The sequence below is a fragment of the Aquarana catesbeiana genome, linkage group LG03 (assembly GCF_042186555.1).
Source record: "Aquarana catesbeiana isolate 2022-GZ linkage group LG03, ASM4218655v1, whole genome shotgun sequence".
Taxonomy (NCBI): domain Eukaryota; kingdom Metazoa; phylum Chordata; class Amphibia; order Anura; family Ranidae; genus Aquarana; species Aquarana catesbeiana.
In genome coordinates, this window is record NC_133326.1 from 315018383 (window position 1) to 315041491 (window position 23109).

A 23109-nucleotide genomic window follows, 5' to 3' on the forward strand; every position below is an offset into this window, starting at 1 on the left:
ACCCACTCGCCTCTGTGATGCGCCGGGCTCTCTCACCCGCCCTGCTCTCTCATGCCGCCCACTGCATCCGCAGCCTGGCTGCAGAGACGATACGGCCCGGTAGTGGGCCGCGGCCCGGGGGTTGGAGACCCCTGCTCTATAGTATTCTTCTGTACAATCATATAATTCTTCAATTTCTTTCAACAGTCTTTTGTAGAATGAGGGCAGCTACACTATCTTGTAACATGACAGCAGTTCTTACCAGTTTTCACTAACATGGAAACAGTCTCTACTATGACAGTCTTTTGCAACATCTTTAAAAATGTCAGTCTATTATACTATACTTTTGTAACATGGCTGAAACAACCCTGCAATTAAGTGTGTTGCAATTAAAAGCATATCCACTATTAATCCAAATATAGTATCTTGATCTGATTTTTTTCACTCAGGTTGCCACTTAAAAATTAGAATTCCTCATATCTGATAACAATTCATCCCCATTTACTGCATAAGTTCTACTAACAGTGGACAAATATCCACTAACAAATATCCACTAACAGTGGGGACAGCTACAGTACATATTTCTCAAAGATTTCCCAATTTGCAAGGACATCTCTCTATGCAATGGCAAAGGTTTCTGACAATCCTGTTATTATTTTGTCTTATTTAGCAACTAGAATATATCAGATTGTTAACCTTAATCTCCATGTTAACTATGTACCACTATTACATGGGGACTGTGTGGTCCTACATTATAAAAGCAGCAAACACCTATGTCTCTGAGAAGACAGACAAATGTGTACAAGTAGAATGCTACTACTGTTGCTATGAAAATTGGTTTTCCATATGACATATTCAGCGGACCTATAAGGTTTACTTAACAGTTTTAATAAACTAGTCCCTACTAGGCCAAAATCACTTTTCACATTTATTAAAACAGCAAAGGATATTTGCTTTCCACTGTTGTGCTTGAAAATCACCATAGATGCTAAAATGATTTTTATCCAGGATGATGAACATTTGACAGACCCAGTTATACATATGCTTAAAACTAATAGGACATTTATCTCCTTACCAGCAGAATTGTAGGGAAGCCACATTGCAAAGACTTTTGGCTCACATAATTACTATGTGAATCAAGTATTATATAATTTTCCCAGACAGATCATTTACATAGAAATTAGGATGTTTTACATCCATTGCTGTCAGATCTAGGATCAAGAAATGTCATCCATTGAGGCATGGAAAGGTTATTTCCCTGGGTGGGTATGTGCTGAGTAACTAACACCATATGGCAGGAAACAGGACTCGTTCCCATGGCTGCATGCACTGCTCGGTACAGCTGGGAGATGTGTATTTTGCATGCTCTTTTACTATAAGATCAACAACAATGATCGCATTTCATGTCTTAAAGAGTTTTTACCCACATTAATTATTACATGTCATTTTCAATTGCCATCTCCAAATATTCACAAATATATTATCTTTCTGAAAGTAGAGCTGATTTAAAGGGCTGGTATATACTAGTTAAAATAATTACTTTAAATTATTTGTGCCTGGAATTTAAATATTTTCTTACTGATGAACCCAATCACTAAAAATTTGTAAAGATTATTGGATAATTTTTCGTCATAGTTTTAAATAAAAAGGTTTAGATGTATACACTTTTTAGGTATTGTCTGCAGAATGTATACTTTATAATTTATGTAATATTTATTGTTATTTTGCTTCTTTTAACTGTGGGGAGGCAAGAGTACTAGACACCTGTTCACCATGATGCTGCTGCCATAAATTACCAATGTGTTCTAAAACTTGAAGGTACTGTTAAGAACGGTAATGTCTATGGTTTAAGGGTAGGGCACACATGAGTATGTGTACCCTACCTTCTGGATGTAGGATAAACCTTATATCATTAGTCATTTATTTCCAGTGATTGGACACCTGGACCAAGTTGTCTTTAAATGCTACTGTTATGTTTGTATGAGCTAAACTGTGTTATATATTTTAATTAATAATGTTATAACATATTTGCATTTATATTCATAGGGTTATGGTGACCAAGAGTATAAAAAGAGAAGAGCATACTTTGCAGAGCTGGCTTTCACATACAAAGAGTGAGTTGTAAAAATACTTTATTTTATTTATGACATTATACACATGTATATAGTGTAGATAGGTTAGTGAAAAAATGCCATTGTGAGAAGTCTCTAATGGAACCAACCATTCTGAAGCTGCAAGTGACATGACTTTCACGTAACAGGTAGCAAATCAAAGTGTTCAATTGGATAGATTGCTTTGAAAAAAACTGTATTAAGAAAAATAAAAGGCTCCCTTTGCCAATTTGTCCTTTTTACAGGGTAGCGCTTACCCCTGAAGGAGCCGCATGATGTGTTGGGGCTTTTGTTTGTGTACCCATGACTGCGAACAGCTCTGTACTCTATGACACACCTGGCTGAGTTAAGAATACAGGCATGGGCGTTTTCACGCTATTAATATCATTGTACTTCACATGTACACATTTTTTGTTTCTTCTTTGAGTTTTTATGTTTTGCACTTATATATTTCTACCACTCATGGAGTCATTTACTTGCTCTCAGTAGATTGGGGTTTTTACTACCACCCACATGTATTCACATCTATGTGTGTATTTTCATATAATTAGCGCACTTTATTTATTTTTTATTTTTCATGGTATACACAGATATTGGTGTATTTTGTGTGCAGCTTTTACCTTTGACCTTTTTTGCTCTGCAGCGCAGTTTTTCTTTTTATTTTTGAGGCATGGGCGTCCGCAGAACTTTTTTCAGGGGAGGGCATAATTTTAAAGTTACTCATGCCCCGCCCCTTTTCAACGATGTAATGAATGGGAGGGGCTTAGTCATTATCACAAAAAGCGCAGGCATGCAAAGGTTTGAGAAACCTGATGCAAAAGCTTCATAGAAGGATCAAGCTGCCATTGTCTGATTAACTATTTCTAATTTGCACTGGAAAGATATATGCGTTATATAAGAGATAATTCATCTTTACTTTGTATTGGAAGTTACTCAGACGTACCATGCCCATATAAATAGCCTAGAGAATGTAGATCTTTTTATATAGCAATACATGTTGTGGGTGCCCATATTTTGATCTTGATGAAAACAGCTATACTGTATGAGTATTGGAGCCAGTGTACTGTATAAACTCATGCAGAATCAAGCTCATAACCTAGAAACCTGTCTGGTGAAGGGTTAAGGGAATCCCTGTGTCCTGGAGCAAACAGTGGCTGACCTTATGCAAAGCTTAAGTGAACTGAGATAACAAGTGGATAGAAAAGAGTTGCAGAGTCTGGAAATGCATAAACAGTCACTCCATTTAGAATTTGTGTAAACACTAGATGTGCCTAAGACCTTATCTCCAGCTCACCAGACCCGCTCTTTGTTCTTCTTCTATTGCTGGTCCTCAGCCACTTCCCATTGCCTCTACATGTGTACATTCTGCTTCTCACGTACCTTCACTTACTCTCCTGATGCCGCCCAGTTTCAAAAAGACCGTGTTACCATCATCCAGAGGCAGGAGATCCTTGAAGGCTGGCCACACCCCCTTCCCTTATTCCTGCCCAATCACTGCCTTTCTCCTCACAGAAGGCACCGTTACATAGCAGAGAGTGCCTAATAGTTAAGCTGCGAGGTGGAGGGAGGGATCTGTGCTGTGCCCACATGATTGATGTTTTTACAGACAACAATCCTCCCCGGCCAAGCAGCCTAATTTAGAGGGGGACACGCGGTGGGGCAAGGGATAACCTGGGCATCACCACTCCACTTGTGGGCAGCGCCGGCTGGATCTACATCTTCTCGACCCTCTCTACACAGTAGGGAAGGAACTGGAGGTGGAGCCGAGCGGCCGAGCGAGTGAGTCTGAGCCAGATCACGTCAGAGAGCAGCAGCATTCGGCAGACTCAGAAAAAAGTCTGCAGCAGACTGCTCAGCTCACGGACACCCACTTGTCTTGTGCAACACCTTGCGGATTCCAGGGGGGGGCACTTGACCCCCCTTGCCCCCTGCTGCAGATGCCCATGGATACAGGTGCAGACACCTGTGTTTGTATATATTGTGACATATGGGATCATTAGCTCAGTGGTAGATGCGGTTTTAAGCATGTTCACATCAATCAGGAACTATATTGAGGGGCCTGGTAGCCCACTTTTATTAAAAGAGAATTTGAAAGTCCATAACGCATAAGGTTTCCCACACAGGGGAAAGGCTAGCTCATCCTACTTTTAAGCTCTCATGCAGCTTTATTCGCAGTACTTCTGCTCTTTACGTTGGCCACCCAGACGTATACCCAGACCAGTTTACTTAGCAGACAGCAAACAGTAAATGTCTAGGGGGCACCTCGTTTTTACACCAGCTATGTGTAACCCTAACTGATGACAGGACCTATAGATTCTTCAATGTGGACAGTTTCACTGTAACGTACACAACTCTGCTGGCCTTAGTCCTCAGACCATTATCTGTCTCTTGCAGACAATCATGCTCTGGCTGCCACATTCAACCTCTCTGACTCCTGTAAGAGGCCTCCTGTCTCTCTTGGGTGGAGGCCTGAGGTATTCCTAAACCTACATTATAAGGCCTATGTGCACCTGAGCACACACCCTGCTGGTCCTCCACAAAACCCAGACACTGGGTTGGAGATTCCATCCCGCCCAAGAGACTATGGAATCTCCAAATTACTTAGCCCCATCCAGGAATACCAAAACCTGGAGAAAGTTGCAAAAGCAGGTTTCTCCACTCAAAACAAATGCTCCTTAGTCCTGCACTCAGCAAAAGTGCAAATGACACCAAACTATTGAAATAGTAGCAAAGTGTATTGCCACAGATAAATGTGAAAGAGAACTGTGCAATAATGAATCATCTAGAAAAATATTATACTATATATTGATTCACAGTTGGAAGATATAACTCAGCATTTTACACAATTAAAAGAATAAACTGCAACTCAAACTGTATCAAATACTAAAAGTGCAACAGCTGAACAGTTTACTTAACAGATGGCAAACAATAAATGTCTAGGGGCACCTCTTTATTACACTAGTTATGGGTAACCCTAACTGGTGACAGGACCTATAGGTGATTACCTCAGCAATAGTCATTAATCAATAGTACACCTGCTCTAAACCTTCTGTTGGGCAGCTAGTTGGGGCCCAGGACCTTGCAGTGGAGCTCTTGGGGTACCGTCCCTTTAAGAGTCTATGTATGCAATAGTCAAGCATTCCTAGCCAGCAAAACTGTCTCTCTGCCAGTAGCTGCAATCTACTGTATGGTTGGCAGTGGCTGCTCACCAGTCCTGTGTACACCGAGGCCTTCAGCCCATATGCCTGGCAAAAGGGCATCCCTCTTTCTCTCCATGGTAGTATCCTCAGTACATGGCTCTTTACTCCCCACAATCCAAGTCACTGCCCCCTCTGCTTCCCTTGCTTTCAGATATAGATGTCCTATTTACTGCTCTCACTGCACAGGTGGGTTAGGGTTTGTATCAGCCTGATCTCCCCACAGGAAGAGAGAGTTCTTTCTCCTTCATTGTGGGAAAATCATTGTTGTCCTTCCTCCTTTATGTCTCTGCCCTGGGAGTTGCAGTTTTCCAGGCAGTCTGTTGTATAGCACAGTCCTTCCTGCAAACTAAACTTCCCACAGTCCACCACAATCTTTCATCAGAGTTTCTCTTGTACTGCAATTGTTTTCTGTGCGTCCCTGTGGTGACTGGCACCCTAACCTTCGCTGGGCCCAGGCATGCAACCTGCAGTTGCCTCTATGGCAGTCTACCAGACCCTTGCTGTCTGGTATCAAGGCATTACCCAAGATCCTAGTTTCAGTCTAACAGAGGTCTCACTCCATGCTCAGCTAGACTTTTTACTTATATGACTGCATGAATGGCTTGGTGGAGAGTCTTCATCAGACCTTCAGGATGGGTCTTCCTTCTATCCACATCGCCATAATTATTTGGCTTAAATGCTGGATAACTGAGCAGCCATGCCAGAAGTGCCTTGAGTACCCTGTAAAGGCAAATGCATGATTGGTACCCTTTTGATAAGTATATTAAGTAGATTAAAGGGCAAAAGAAGGATTGTACCTGTAATCCCCCCTGTGTGGAGGGTGTCTGAGTTAGCACCCTTGTCCTGTTAAGGAGCTCTTTTTTGTACAAGGACTAGGTTGTCTTGAGGCCTAAAGCTTCCTTTCTTCCAAAAGTAGTCTCTTTTTTCCACCTCAACCAAGACAATGGGCTTCATTCACAAAAGCAGATCAGATGCAGTATTTAGGTACTTTCCCAAATACCACATGTGATCCTGAAAATGTCAATTCACACTTACTTTATGTGGTATTTAAAGCAAAAGCAGGTTGTATATGCCGTATAAAACAGGAGTAAAAGTCAATGCACAAAAGGAAAAAAAAATGCATGTGGTAAATATTTAAGGAACCAGCAACCGCCAGCATCCTTGGCAACTAGTAAACAATATGGTGGTTAAGGAGTGGGCGGCTGCCGCCTCCTTAGGAACCGATGAGTCATCAGCTGTCAGCAGTGTTCCCTGCTGACAGCTGAATGTAAAAAACAAATAGCTGGCAATGACAAATTAAGGAAGAAAACGGCATGGGGTTCCTTACTCAATCCATACTAGGCCCTTTGGGTCGCCCCCCCAAACCATACCAGGCCACATGCCCTTAACTTGTAGGGAAGCTTTGGAGCAGGGTGGCCTTTGGGGGCCCCCCAATGCCCCTTATCCCCATGAGGACAAGGGCCTCTTCCCCACAACCCATGGTACCTCTACTCATTCACCAAAAAAAAAGGTGTAGTGTAAAAAAACACAGTTTAAAAAAAAAAAAATGTCCCCCCAGTGTAGAACCATCATCAATCACAATGCCTGCTGCTGCTGCCTCCCACCACTGAATAAACAAAGGGACGGTGGCACCCCTTGTGACTTCAACAACTCTGCTGGCCCCCTGGTCTGTGATGTCACAAAGGGGCCGCATACTCATTCACATGGGGGACGGGATCTGGGGGCCCCCTTGTTAAAGGGGCTTCCAGATTCTGATAAGCCCCCTGCCCATAGACCCCACAACCACAGGCCGGGGTTCTGGGGAAGAGGCCCTTGTTCCCATGAACAGGGGGACAAGGTGCTTTTGGGGGCAGAGACCCCCTTGCGAAAAGAACCCCCCCATGGTGAGGGAAGGTGGCCTGGTATGGTTCAGGAGGGGGGGCACTCACTCACTCCCCCCCTTTCCTAAACGGGCCAGGCTGCATGCTTGGATAAGGGCCTGGCAAGGATTGGGGGGTACCATTTTTCATCGCCAGCAATTCTTTTTCTTGTGGTGGGGAGCCCCACTAGCAGCTGATGACTCATTGGTTGTTAAGGAAGCGGTGGCCACCCTCTCCTTAACAACCATGATGTTTACTGATTGTTAAGGATGCCGGAAGCCGCCTGCTCCTTTACAACCAGCTATTTATAGTCTTTGTTAAAGAGGAGTTCCAGTCTTGGGGAAAAAATTACAAATACTGTAGCTGTTGACTTTTAATATAAGGACACTTACCTGTTCAGGGAGCCCGCAATGCTGGCACCCCAAGCCGATCCATCCATTGGCTCCGGGTGCAGGCGCTTGCATTTAAGGGAAACGGAAAATGAAGCCTTGCGGCTTCACAGCCTGTTTCCTACTGTGCATGTGTGAGTCGTGCTGCTCTTTCTGAATGGTCCCATTGTCTTTTGCGACCTGTGTGTCTCTCAGAAGGCAGCGGGGGGAGGAGGAGGTGCTGGAAGTTTTGTAGATGTGGTAAGATACAGCTACCCCTCATGGCGATTGGAGCGCTTCTGCGTTCCAGCTCGCCGCTGCGCTTCCGGGTCGCGGCCGCCACCATCACTGCGCAGGCGCCGGAGCCTCTGCGATAGCGAGGCTTGGATCGCGCATGCGCAGATTGACGGGCACCCCGGCGGCCGTGCAGGCGCCGTTCGGCTACCTCCCCACAGCGCAGGCGCGAGGTGGGGGGGCGGTGATGTCACAGGCGGGGGATTCAAAAACGGCTTCTAGCTCCTACCAAAATGGGATCTCCCAGGCAGTGAGCAGTAGCAGCTCTAGCTCCTCCAGCCTTGGTCTGCCCTGGTGAGTGCCTCTGAGTGCCTAGTCTTTTTCCCTCAAGGGGAAATGTTTAAAAAAAAAAAAGTGTTTGTTATTTCGGTATTTCAATGAAAAAAAAAAAAAAAAGGAAGTAATGTTTAAATAAGTATATATTTCTTTCTTATTAAAAAAAAAAAAAAAAAAGGGGTAGACAAGATTATATAATCTTTTGCTTTTGGCTGGCTCCGGTACGTTTGGCATTTTCAGATCTTTTGCAGACCATCCGTTTCTTGACGTTTTGTCCAAAGGTTATGGACAAGTCTCCACCTTCGTGTGGCCAGCCCCCACACACATGGTACGTGCAGGTGAGGGGAGGGGTTGAGCTTACAGTTGCAAAGTATTGGCGTCTTGATGTCATATCTCGCCTTCCCCCTTCCCACATTTTTATTTTTCAGCCTTCTCAGAGACCTTGCCAGGCCACAACATTACAACAGCAGAGGAGATGTTCCCATTCCTCCTCCAACTAGAGGAGATGTTACCATTCCTCCTCCAACTAACTAGAGGAGATGTTACCATTCCTCCTCCATCTAGAGGAGATGTTCCCATTCCTCCTCCATCTAGAGGAGATGTTCCCATTCCTCCTCCAACTAGAGGAGATGTTACCATTCCTCCTCCATCTAACTAGAGGAGATGTTACCATTCCTCCTCCATCTAGAGGAGAGGTTCCCATTCCTCCTCCAGTCACCGCATCCACCGCCATGACAGCTGCTCGGATCACAGAGCCTGCTGGAGATATGGGACACGAGTTCCCGAGGGCAAGTCCTTATGTGACTGGTGTTATGCCTGGGCGGTTTGGGAAAAAGAGACAGATAACAATGATGTGAAGTCTCTTGTGAAATGTGTGATGCAGCAGTCCCTAAGGAAATGGGATACATCCCACACATTGAGCCAGTTTTATATTCTACCTGGCTCCTTGACTGACGTGGCCCAAAGGATTCGGGTCCTTCCCAGCCTTACGCTGCTTCTCCGGATTCCTCGGTCGGCGATTTAAGGGGTGATGAATATGTCGGAAGCCTTGACGTCTCTCGGGTTCCTCCATGAGTCAAAGCGATTATGGAAGCCCTTAAGCAGGTAGACCCTTCCACCCCCCAGCTAAGCAAAGCAGTTCTTTAAGCACCTGGGGAAAGAACACTCTCTCTCTCTCTGTTTTCCTTACGGAGTTAAAGGATAAGGAGTGGAGCAAGATGGACAAGAAAACTTCTATTTCATTCAAAACCTCCAGATTGTATCCCTTCAAGTCAAAAGAGTGAAGTATCTGGAAAACACTCCCCTCATTGATGCAGCATTGTTGCGTCTGGCAAAACAGGTTACTCTACCTTAAAAGATGCTGTGTCCTTTTGGACAGGCTTGAGAGAAAATGAATCAAGACCTCAAGAAAAACGTACAAGTCTGCCAACATGGCTTGTAAACCTGCCCTGGCTCTAGCAGCTATGTCTAGGGCTATGGAAGCCAGGACAGAGAATGTGGTTTCGTTCTCAAAGGGAGTTTCAGAAGAGGTCTCCAAAAGGTTAGCGTTTAAGGAGCTGGAGTTAGCGTCAATCCGATCTTCCTTTTGGCTTGGACTAAATGGTCCTCAGTCGTGGTTCAACGGGCCTTATGGTTACGCCTGCCCCACGATAGGCGCCGGCTCGGTCAGAAGAGTCCCCAGTACAGAAGGTGCTGAATGCTTGAGAGAAGCTTGCTGTCAAAGGCCTGCCGGGACTTCTGTAAGAATTGGAGCAGAGGGCAAGTGCCCTTCTGAAAAACCTGCTAACAACCAGGCGTCCGGTGGTGGTGAGCCGGCTAAATCTTTCGGGTTACGCCCGCCCAGACAGTTCGGGTGGGGAGGCTTGTCTGCTCCTCTTCCGGCACGCCTGGGTGGCCTCATTCACGACTGGGCCATCAAGACAGTTGTTCAAGCAACGCATGGTCCTTCACTGTTACTCCTCCACCCAGATTTATTCCACTCTGCTAACTCGGTCAGAAGAGAAGAAGCAGACGTTACTGTCCTACGTGGACTCGCTGTGGTCTCAGGGAGCAGTGGTACACGTCCCAAGGGACGAAAAACTCCAGGGGGTATACCTTCCCCTCTTCGTTATACAATGCTAAACGATTTATGGCAACCAGTGCTAGATCTAACTCACCTAAACAAGTACATAAATTCGAAAGATCCAAATGAAGGCTCTGTCAACCATCTATACAGACAGGCGATTGGCTAATCTCATTTGACTTAAAGATGCTTTCCTCCGTGTTCAGGTGGCGAAGGAGTTTCTCAAATACCTCCGGTTCCAAGTTGTCAAGACCATCTACAGTTCTTCTACCTCCCTTTCGGGCTGACAGCCTCACCCGAATCTTGCAAAATTCCTCTGGCCATAATGGCCCTCATCAGAAGGAGAGGGGTACGTCTTTATCACTATTTCGATGACCTCCTGTTGCTGTCCTAAGACAAAGTCCAGCTGCTGATTCACAGGAAACAGTTAATCTCCACCTTGACCAGCTTCGGGTGGCCCCTAAATCTGGGAAAAAGCCACCTAGAACCAGTCCAGCGCCTGATGTTCTTTGGGGCCCAGTTTGCTACAGGCTCCATCTCTCTCCCAGTGGGGAAGATCACGGTCATCCAGGAGAGAATTTTGTGGTCTCTAATCTCTTCATGGCCGAGGGCCTTATAGTGCATGAATCTATCGGCTCGTCGGTCTCCGTGACCTCTATGGTAAAGTGGTCCCTGCGGAGGTTATTCCCTTTCCAGTCAGGTTTTCTGCAGTAATGGAAATCAGGAGGCAACAGTCAACCTATTCACATGTCATCAATGACGAGGAGCAGCCTCTTCTGGTGGCTTCAGCGCAAAACCTGCCCAATTGCCACTCCGTTGCCCCATCTCATGGGTCAAGGTCATGTCCGATGCCAGCGGTACTGGTTGGGGAGCCCTCTTCAGGGCGGATCTTGCTCAAGGGTACGCGTTCCCTCAACCCAGGCTAGAACATTCTGGAATTTCGGGCAGCCTAGTGTGCCCTTCAGTCCTTCCCCCATCTCCAGAAGGGAGAATCAGTATTATTAAGAATGGATGACACCCCAGTGCTGTGGTAGATGTACTGGTGTTTGTCTGTTTGTATGTCTTATACTCGACAAAAGAGATTTAAAAAAAAAAAAAAGAGAAAATGGAAGACACAATGGCGATCTCCTATGTGAGGAGTCATAGAGGCACTCAAAGCTCCACACTATTCTGGGAGGTCGAGCCCATCATGTTTTGGGCCTAGACAACATTTCATCGGCCTACTTCCCCAGGGTCCAGAACGTCTGAGCGAATTTCTTATCGCGCATTTGGTTAAGACATTAACAAGTGGTCTCTTCGTGGGCAGGCATTAAAGTGGATTCTGTCCCTGGGAGTCAATCCCAAAGTGGATCTATTCTCTTCCCAGGCAACTTCAAGCTGGTGAGGTATTACATTCGGGGTCGTTGCAGCTAGGCCTCCAGAATGGATGCCCTGACAGATTAATTGAGTTTCAAGAGGGCATACGCCTTTCCACAGCTCCTAATAATCCTCAGGTCCTTTCAAGACCTCATGTGTAAGCAATCAAAATCGTGGCAGTAGCCCCTTATTGGCGGACGCAAGCCTTGGTTTCCCCTCCTGTGCCAGCTCAGCTTTCGGGATCCGTTGCCTCTCCCTTTCGGGCCGGACTTTCCTTCTCAAGTGGCAGTCCTGCACCTTTGTCCGATTCGGGTGCAGGTCAAGGATGATTTCCACTCTCATGAGCTCTACGGGGATGAGCACGAATTAGGTCGATAGAAGAAGATGGGCCCAAGTCTGTCAAGTTCTCATATTCTTCAGGCAGATCAGGAAGAAATCCAAAGCTCAGGATATCCCCAGCTTTCTTTATTTCAGCCTAGATTTGTCTCTATCCATCAGCTCTCTGAGAGTCCGAGTCTCAGCTTTGTCGGCCTTCTCCGGTACTTCGTGGGCTGTTCACCCTTCAATCCAGCAGTGTTTCCGTAGGGAGTTAAAACTCAGACTTAAACTAAACCAAGGTTCCCCAGTTGGGATCTTCCTCTTGTCCACAACTCACTGACTGAACTCAGTAATACGGGGTCTTCCCTGCTTTCTATTTGGAGACATTTCGGCTAAAATCACTTTCCTTGTAGCTGTTACCTTGGCCAAGAGGGTCTCGGAGGTCGCGCCCCTAAATTACAAAGAACCTCTTCTGTCCTTCTTTCCGATCCGGATGGTCCTTATTCCTATGCTCAGCTCAAATCCGAAAATTATCTCAAAGTTCCATAAGAACCAAGAGATCATTCTAACTACATTCAGGACCAGGAGTCCACTAAAGTTCATCCGCTGGACATGGGCCAAATTCTGAAGGTATACCTGCAAGCTGCTTCTTCCCTTTTTAGACACTCAGCCGACCTGCACTTTGGCAGTAACAAACTGAATTGAGCTTCAGCTAGAACAACTGCGGCCTATATCATCCAGTTCATCCATCAGCCTTTTAGAACTAGGGGCCTGGCTCCTCTGGAAGCAGTGATGGCACGTTCCACCAGAGGTATAGCGGCTTCACGGGCAGCAGCCCAGCACGTGGCTCCAGACATGATCTACAAAGCGGCCTCATGGGCCTCTATTAAAACTTTATCGTCACATTACGATATTGAGCCTGCTTTGCTATCTTCTGTGAACTTTGGTTATAATTCCTGTTGGTTGATGGGTCAAATTGAAATTTATTGCTGTTTAGCATACCCGCCCGTGTGGATTTGCTAGTTATTTCCCACACGTAGGCTGCCATGGAGTCTGTCAGGAAAAAGGAAAATTTATTATCAAATACTTACCGTAATTTTCCTTTCCTGATGGACTCCATGGCAGACGGAGTTCCCACCCATCAGTCAAAGAGTAGGCTAGTTACGGAACGCAGTACCTAGCGGTGAGCTCTCATTTATGGGAATGGGGTCCTATAGCATTGGAGAGGAGGCGGGGTTAACCCACACGTAGGCTGCCACGGAGTCCATCAGGAAAGGAAAATTACGGTAAGTATTTGATAATAAATTTTCCCTTTTTAAAAATATTTTTTGGGGATATTTATTATAATAAAAAGTAAAAAAATAATGCTTCTTTTCAAAATTGTCGCAATTTTTTTGTTTATAGCGCAAAAAATAAAAACCGCAGTGGCGATCAAATACTACCAAAAGAAATCTCTATTTGTGGGGAAAAAAGGACATCAATTTTGTTTGGGAGCCACGTCGCACGACCTCGCAATTGTCAGTTAAAGCGACGCAGTGCTGAATCGCAAAAAGTGCTCTGGTCAGGAAGGGGGTAAATTCTTCCGGGGCGGAAGTGGTTAAAGTGCTGTGACAGTGTACTACTACTGTCTTGTTTGAGCAGTCAGATCTTCTCTTTGTACATGCCGAGGTTTTCCACAAGGATCTCCCCGCTTGGCACTCCACCATTGCTAGGTGAATCAGAAATGTTGTTATGAAAGCAAGTGGTTTGAAGGATAGAGTTCCTCCCTTCCTTGTTAAATCACACTTTTCCAAGTCTGCTAGTACTTCATGGACTTTTCAGCATCAAGCATCTGTTTTTCAGATTTGCAAGGCTGCCACCTTGGCTTCTGTTCACACATTTGTATTCTACCAGGTGGATGTTCAGACCTCCTCTGATGCCAGTTTTGGGTGTAATGTGCTACAAGGCTGTTGAACCTTCTTGACTCATTTGTTTTTTGGGACCTGATGCCATGTATTGATGTGCTTCCCACCGGTCAATCAAACTGCTTTAGGATGTCCAAATGATAATGACTACATATCTTGTGTTCCCTACCGTACAGCTAAGAAAGAAGGATTTACCAGCAAAAACTGTTTCTTGGACTACAGCGCAGGACACAGGTCCCATGTTCTGTTCTTATGATCTCCCTATTGATTGCTAAAAAACTGAGGCTAGCTGAGAATAGGAGGAGTTATTTAAGGGAGATTCCCCTGCAACCTTCTCTTTTTGCCAGTGTCAAGTAAACTAAAGATAGCTGCGTGCAATCCAATGACTACGTATCCTGTGTTCCATACTGTACCCCGAAAAACTGATTTTACTAGTAAGAAAATCCTATTATTCTGCTATTTACATTGTTATTAACTGACCTTCAGTATTGTAACTGGTAAAGTAACTGAAGAAGTAATACATTGTTTTACATTTCTTTAGTAGAGATGCTTTGCCAAGGGTTGATTACACAGCAGAAGAAACCGCTACTTGGTAAGACATATTTATAAAACAATTTTAATTAAATAGTCAAGGTAAGCAGGAGAGACTGTGGTGAGTTGGTTGGTCATGGTAATACAAAATGCATGAATGCAATACCTCTGCCATGTCTCCTATTCTAGTAGGTATATACAGACATTTCTCTGGTGCTGTACAATTTCTATGTATCTACAGAACTAACAGTGGTGGCAGTAGTTTAGTATATGTATGTTATCTACAGTACAGTACAGGCATACCCCCCACCCCATCATTTCTCTCATTCTCACAGTACCAGTATACAATTCATCCTATACAGACACTCTTTTCTAAATTTACTAAACAAAAATGGCAACCACCCCAATTTATAACTTGATTTTAGAGTAAGGAGCACATAGAGAGGCTATGCACAGAGCAAACTAAACAGAATGTATCTCCCAGCACAAGTAACATACTGTACAACTAGTGATAAAAATTACACTGCCTAACAATTTGCATCAAATTGTTAAAAGGGTTAGTTACACAATATATAAACATTTGCAAATATATGTGGAGGATGCACTGCCTTGACAAGCCCCCTTTAAATAGTGTTGTCCAAAATCTACTCTTTGAAAGTCACCATATTTGAGCATATATAGCAATGGATAAATTAAGGGCAGGCATGCCTGGAGGCAGCCAATTCCTCCTTAAATGTACAGGGACACGCCCAGCAAAGCACAATGGCAGCTGAAGGAATCCAATAGGGGAGATTTACTAAAACTGGCACAGCTGTGCAAAGTAACCAATCAGCTTCTAGGTTTTATTGCTAAAGCTTAATTGAACAAGGTGAAGTTAGAAACTAGTGCTAAAATCTTGTGAGCCACAAATGGGTTAATGCCTTCAGTGTGAATAAATGAACCTAATTCAGCTGCACACACTAACCACGTTCCATACCGTGTATATGCCAAAAATAAATAAATATATGTGTATGCGCTAAAGGCTATAAATACGTGAACAAAGAATATAATAAATCTATACAATATTAAAAATTATTATAAATTATAAACAGTGTCACACACCTGTGAAGAAAGTGACTATAATCCACAATTGAATATATGAAAAATGGTAACATGCACCATGCAAAAAAATGTGAGAAAAAAAAAAAAAAAAAATCCTTTAAATGATTAAAAAATATATAAGTGCTACTTGATAAATAAAGTGTCCGAAACCAATTCATACAAATGAATATATCTCAGTCCAAGCCATTCATAAGAGTATATAAATCAAAGTGCACAATAGTGTCCAAACAAATAGCAGGCAATCCTCATGCTGGTTTTTTTGAAAAAGTGCTAAATATTCCTCATGCTCTTCTTATGAGATGTGCACATTAAGGCATGCTGCAGTGCTCTCCAGTGACCCCCAATGGATAATGCGCTCACCTTAGAGCGTGTGACACAGTAGCTAAACAGTGTCAAAACACGCATTAGAGCCACTCCAGGGCTCACACAGGGTATGCTGGTGATGATCTGTATCTCGCTCAAATGGTGACATATATGAAAGAAAGGAGACTCATAGCATAATACCGCCAGGAATTTATTTGAAAAGCCCTAAAAACAATCCCTCCAGGAGGGTACTCACAATGCTTGGGTGCGTCAGTGCACCATCCTATCCAAAACATGCAATACAGATGAATCCTGTGGCGTGCGGTGTTCAATCCTCTGCCTGTCTGTGTGTAGAAAGCTCCGTCCTGCCCCTCCCCTACGCGTCTTCGGCACAGGGTATACGTGCCTTCATCTGGGGGATCTAATAGGACGGGCGCTCTATGTGTAATTTATACTATCACAGCGGCCATTTTGCTAGGGACCGCTGACATCCTAGTGTTCAGCTCCAGCTATGTAAAAGATAACAGTGGCCATTTTGCCTAGGATCGCTGACATCCTAGTGTTCTGTACTAAGGACTAAGTATGTTTCTCACATCGGTAATACAGCACAATCATCATTGTGGGATCCTAAAAACCCTTAAAGGGACCTGTAACTTTTATTGCTGTATGGTAGGAAACTCACAAATAAAAAATAAAAAATATGAAATATGAAATATATTTAAAATAAATACAAAAAATGTTTTTATATAAAAAATCCTATACCTAAAAAATATATATATCTGGAATACAGTAGATACAATAAAATTTCAAATATAAACGAAAGTATTCCTGAAAATGCATATTAATCTTGGAATATCACAATTATTATCTAGTAATGACACCTAACAAATATATAAAAAATATCTAAAAAAAAAAAAAAAAATATCTAAAAAATATATATATTAATCACCTCCCCAAATGGTAAGAGGGGAAAAGTAAATCCATATGAGCCATACCATGCATGTTGATCAGGCGATCATTCAAGTACCAAAAAAGTGCTAAGTAATCCAGGAGTACGTTATACCAAAAAACAATAAATATAGGGGAGTGCTTCGTGAAAGGCACTAGGTAAGCTTGACCGCTCCCTGATGTGCAAAAATATTATTTTTTAGCACGCTGTGATAGTATAAATTACACATAGAGCGCCCGTCCTATTAGATCCCCCAGATGAAGGCACGTATACCCTGTGCCGAAGACGAGTAGGGGAGGGGCAGGACGGAGCTTTCTACACACAGACAGGCAGAGGATTGAACAACGCACCGCACGCCACAGGATTCATCTGTATTGCATGTTTTGGATAGGATGGTGCACTGACGCACCCAAGCATTGTGAGTACCCTCCTGGAGGGATTGTTTTTAGGGCTTTTCAAATAAATTCCTGGCGGTATTATGCTATGAGTCTCCTTTCTTTCATATATGTCACCATTTGAGCGAGATACAGATCATCACCAGCATACCCTGTGTGAGCCCTGGAGTGGCTCTAATGCGTGTTTTGACACTGTTTAGCTACTGTGTCACATGCTCTAAGGTGAGCGCATTATCCATTGGGGGTCACTGGAGAGCACTGCAGCATGCCTTAATGTGCACATCTCATAAGAAGAGCATGAGGAATATTTAGCACTTTTTCAAAAAAACCAGCATGAGGATTGCCTGCTATTTGTTTGGACACTATTGTGCACTTTGATTTATATACTCTTATGAATGGCTTGGACTGAGATATATTCATTTGTATGAATTGGTTTCGGACACTTTATTTATCAAGTAGCACTTATATATTTTTTTAATCATTTAAAGGATTTTTTTTTTTTCTCACATTTTTTTGCATGGTGCATGTTACCATTTTTCATATATTCAATTGTGGATTATAGTCACTTTCTTCACAGGTGTGTGACACTGTTTATAATTTATAATAATTTTTAATATTGTATAGATTCATTTTATTCTTTGTTCACGTATTTATAGCCTTTAGTGCATACACATATATTTATTTATTTTTGAAGTTAGAAACTGATTGGTTATTATGCACAGCTGAACCAAGTTCTGTGTGCACCAGTTTTAGTAAATCTCCCCCAATGTGTCTCTGCCCTAATTCCAAGCTAAAAAAATGACAAAGATCCAAATTTTATTTAGCTTTTAAAGTAAGGTGCACATGGAAGGGCTTAGAGCAGTGAAAACAAAACAAAATGTATTTACCAGCATACTTACCAGCTCTTTTATATATTTACATATACAGTAGGCACGGAAAGTATTTAGACCCCTTAAATTTTTCACTCTTTGTTATATTGCAGCCATTTGCTAAAGTCATTTAAGTTCATTTTTTTCCTCATTAATGTACACACAGCACCCCATATTGACAGAAAAACACAGAATTGTTGACATTTTTGCAGATTTATTAAAAAAGAAAACTGAAATATCACATGGTCCTAAGTATTCAGACCCTTTGCTGTGAAACTCATATATTTAACTCAGGTGCTGTCCATTTCTTCTGATCATCCTTGAGATGGTTCTACACCTTAATTTGAGACCAGCTGTGTTTGATTATACTGATTGGACATGATTAGGAAAGCCACACACATGTCTATATAAGACCTTACAGCTCACAGTGCATGTCAGAGCAAATGAGAATCGTGAGGTCAAAGGAACTGCCTGAAGAGCTCAGAGACAGAATTGTGGCAAGGCACAGATCTGGCCAAGGTTACAAAAAAAATTCTGCTGCACTTAAGGTTCCTAAGAGCACAGTGGCCTCCATAATTCTAAATGGAAGACGTTTGGGAGGACCAGAACCCTTCCTAGAGCTGGCTGTCCGGCCAAACTGAGCTATTGGGGGAGAAGAGCCTTGGTGAGAGAGGTAGAGAAGAACCCATAGATCACTGTGGCTGAGCTCCAGAGATGCAGTCGGGAGATGGGAGAAAGCTGTAGAAAGTCAACCAACACTGCAGCCCTCCACCAGTCAGGGCTTTATGGCAAAGTGGCCTGACGAAAGCCTCTCCTCAGTGCAAGACACATGAAAGCCAGCATGGAGTTTGCTAAAAACACCTGAAGGACTCCAAGATGGTGAGAAATAAGATTCTTTGGTCTGATGAGACCAAGATAGAACTTTTTGGCCTTAATTCTAAGTGGTATGTGTGGAGAAAACCAGGCACTGCTCATCACCTGACCAATACAGTCCCAACAGTGAAGCATGGTGGTGGCAGCATCATGCTGTGGGGGTGTTTTTCAGCTGCAGGGACAGGACGACTGGTTGCAATCGAGTGAAAGATGAATGCAGCCAAGTACAGGGATATCCTGGACAAAAACCTTCTCCAGAGTGCTCAGGACCTCAGACTGGGCCAAAGGTTTACCTTTCAACAAGACAATGACCCTAAGCACACAGCTAAAATAACGAAGGAGTGGCTTCACAACTCCCTGACTGTTCTTGAATGGCCCAACCAGAGCCCTGACTTAAAGCCAATTGAGCATCTCTGGAGAGTCCTAAAAATGGCTGTCCACCAACGTTTACCATCCAACCTGACAGAACTGGAGAGGATCTGCAAGGAGGAATGGCAGAGGATCCCCAAATCCAGGTGTGAAAAACTTGTTGCATCTTTCCCAAAAAGACTCATGGCTGTATTAGATCAAAAGGGTGCTTCTACTAAATACTGAGCAAAGGGTCTGAATACTTAGGACTATGTGATATTTCAGTTTTTATTTTTTAATAAATCTGCAAAAATGTCAACAATTCTGTGTTTTTCTGTCAATATGGGGTGCTGTGTGTACATTAATGAGGAACAAAAATGAACTTAAATTATTTTAGCAAATGGCTGCAATATAACAAAGAGTGAAAAATTTAAGGGGCTCTGAATACTTTCCATCCCCACTGTAGTTATACAGTATATAGTTATACCACTGTGGATCAAAACTGTGGAATCCAGGGAAAATCACTGTAAAGGTTGTGAGTACATACAAACCTTATACAAATGGTGCCTGTGCTTGGAACGAAAGTTGGGATCCCTGTGATGCAAGACCACAGTATGGACTATTGTGCCAATGCTTGTTAACATGTCATTAGTATGGAACCTGTATTATATATTTATTCTGTTAGCAACTATATTAGAAAACCTACCTTAATAACCATGCATTTCGTACACTATAAGGCACCATTTGCTTGTACATCTTTGTATTTGAGGATGCAAATGTAAATTCACCTAAGGGTCACTTGCCCAATGTGTTTAAATGATCAGTTTGTTAACTGTACATGGTGGTGATGCTAATATCCTATTTATGACTACTATTCTTCTAGGAAACAAGTCTACAAATCCCTCAGCACTCTCTATCCAAACTATGCTTGCAAGCAATACTTAGAGGCTTTTCAACAGCTGGAAAAATATTGCGGATTTACAGAAAATTCTATACCTCAGCTTCAGGATGTGTCTAATTTTCTTAAAGGTAATGTATTAAACAGAAATGAAATTATAGAAATCACATCTATTGAGTTGGTTTAAAGGCCACAAAATAGCTTGTAGGAAGGTGCAACATTTAGGTGTCATGTACAATGGCCCATTAGAGGCATACAATATAAAATTCTGGCTTCTTTCCATACCTGGGAAGCCCAGGTGCTGCGTACTGCAGCCATGAATGGGAGTGTGCAGCTGTATGAGGGTATTTGCCAGTACACCTGTATATAGCATAGGGGCATATTCCCAGAATGCAGACTTTACGGACAGACATATTTCTCAATTCATATACACCTGCCTATAGCATACCGACTTTCTAAATTCTGGAAATTCATCTGTATGCTATATGTGGGTTTAAACCAAGAACTATGTACAGCACAATCATACATGTCTATGGGAGACTGTATGCAACACTAGGGCTTTCCAGGAAAGAAAGAAAGCCAAACATTTCACATTGTACACTTCTAATGTGATCTATCTGAAGCTATACAGATTCCATATACAGCAAATGCTTAGAATATGCATCATCACCTATTTCACATGCACAGATTTTCCTTGTGACATGAAATTTAACTTACTGGGAAAAAAAAAGGATTAGCAATGATTTATTTGGCGGAATCTGCAATGTGACAATTTTTGATGCACATAGTAAGCCATCCTGCGACTATATCTCTAAGCCACATCTGGTGTGAGTTCATAGCTAATGGTGCCATCATGTAGACCAATTGCCAAAAAAAAGGGCAGCATGTCGATGACCAAGTCAAAAAGTGTTTTATTCAAAGGAGCATGTTGCACATATGTTCAGCAAGTAATGTTTCAGGGAAACATAAGACCCCTTTATTAAAGCAGAACTTTACCCATACCAACTTGATAAAAAATAATGTTCTAAAGCAAGGAACATACATTAACCACTTGCTGACCGCCGCACGCCGATATACGTTGGCACAATGGCAGCGGTGGGCAAATGGGCGTACCTGTATGTCCCCTTTAATTGGCGGGGCTAGCGGGTGCGTACCCGCTGCATACAGCGTGACTGTGCCCGCAGGACCCGCGGACTCGATGTCCGCCAGTTTCCCAGCGATCGTGTCACGGAGCTGCAGAACGGGGAAGTGCCTATGTAAACAAGGCATTTCCCCGCCCTGCCTTGTGACATGACAGAGCTCACTGCTCCCTGTCATGAGGAGCAGTGATTGCTGTCATGTGAGTGGAAGCCCATCCCCCCCACAGTTAGAATCACTCCCTGTGACACCTTTAACCCCTTTGATCGCCCCCTAGTGTTTAACCCCTTACCTGCCAGTGTCATTTACACAGTAATCAGTGCATTTTTATAGCACTGATCGCTGTATAAATGACAATGGTCTCAAAATAGTGTCAAAAGTGTCCGATGTGTCCGCCATAATGTTGCAGTCACAATAAAAATTGCAGATCGCCGCCATTACTAATAAAAAAAATAATAATAAAAATGCCATAAAACTATCCCCTATTTTGTAGACGCTATAACTTTTGCGCAAACCAATCAATATACGCTTATTGTAATTTTTTTTTTTTTTTTACCAAAAATATGTAGAAGAATACACATCGACCTAAACTGAGGAAAACATTTGTTTTTTTTATATATTTTTGGGGGATATTTATTTTAGCAAAAAGAAAAAAATATTTATTTTTTTTCAAAATTGTCGCTCTTTTTTTGTTTATAACGCAAAAAATAAAAACCACAGAGGTTGATCAAATACCACCAAAAGAAAGCTCTATTTGTGGGAAAAAAGGTCGTCAATTTTCCTTGGGTGCAACGTCGCACGCGCAATTGTGAGTTAAACGACACAGTGCCAAATCGCAAAAAGTGCTCTGGTCAGGAAGGGGGTAAAATCTTCCAGGGTTGAAGCTGTTAAATAAGGCGGGGGGACTTGGTGGGTCAAGTGACCATCCAGTAGGATGTAGCCTTAAAGTAGTAATAACCCTTTCATGACTAAGCCTATTTTTGACATTTGGTGTTTACAAGTTAAAATCCGTATTTTTTGCTAGAAAATTACTTAGAGCCCCCAAACATTATATATATTTTTTTAGCAGAGAATCTAGAGAAAAAAATGGCGATTGTTGAAATATTTTTTATCACACGGTATTTGTGCAGCGGTGTTTTAAACGCAGATTTTTGGGAAAAGGGACACTTTCATGAATTAAAAAAAAACCCAAACAGTAAAGTTAGCCCAATTTTTTTGTATAATGTGAAAGATGATGTTATGCCGTGTAAATAGATACCAAACATGTCACGCTTTATAATTGCACGCACTCGTGGAATGGCGACAAACTACGGTACCTAAAAATCTCCATAGGCGACGCTTTAAATTTTTTTTACGGTTACCAGGTTAGAGTTACAGAGGAGGTCTAGTGCTAGAATTATTGCTCTCGCTCTGACGATCGCGGTGATACTTCACATGGGTGATTTGAACACCATTTACATTTGCGGGCGCAACTTCCGTATGTGTTTTCTTTGCTGCGCGAGCTCACGGGGAAAAACATTTTTTTTTCTTATTTATTTTTATTTTTAGAAATTGTGTTTTTTACAAAAAAAATTTTTTGATTACTTTTATTGCTGTCACAAGGAATGTAAACATCCCTTGTGACAGTAATAGGTGGTGACAGGTACTCTTTATGGAGGGATCGGGGGCCTCCTTTGCACTTCACACTGCACTTCAAAAACGGCGATTCTGAACACTGTTTATTTTTTTAAAACCGGCGCCATTGGCTACCGAGTAAACGGGAAGTGACGTCATGATGTCACTTCCGCGTTTACAATTAGGAGGCTGGAACGAAGCCATGCATGGCTTCGTTCCAGACTGTCAGCAGCCGCCGGAGGCGGCGGATCATCGATCGGGCCTCCTGGTGGATCGGGAGGCCCGGTAAGAGCGGGAGGCGGCGGGAGGGGGGGGGAGTCCCCTCCGGCTCCTCCGGTATAATAGCCGAGCGGCTTTTAGCCAC

The 23109-nt window shown here is 43.0% G+C and overlaps 1 protein-coding gene across 1 annotated transcript in view; it reads left to right on the forward strand.

The window, feature by feature from the left end:
* LOC141134536 (tyrosine 3-monooxygenase-like) overlaps window positions 1-23109 on the forward strand; it is a 66276-nt gene that overhangs the window by 11275 nt on the left and 31892 nt on the right. The window contains exons 5-7 of the mRNA XM_073624039.1: window positions 2026-2093; window positions 14269-14319; window positions 19980-20125. Coding sequence (XP_073480140.1) covers window positions 2026-2093; window positions 14269-14319; window positions 19980-20125 — 265 coding nt within the window. The remainder of the gene's footprint in view (window positions 1-2025; window positions 2094-14268; window positions 14320-19979; window positions 20126-23109) is intronic.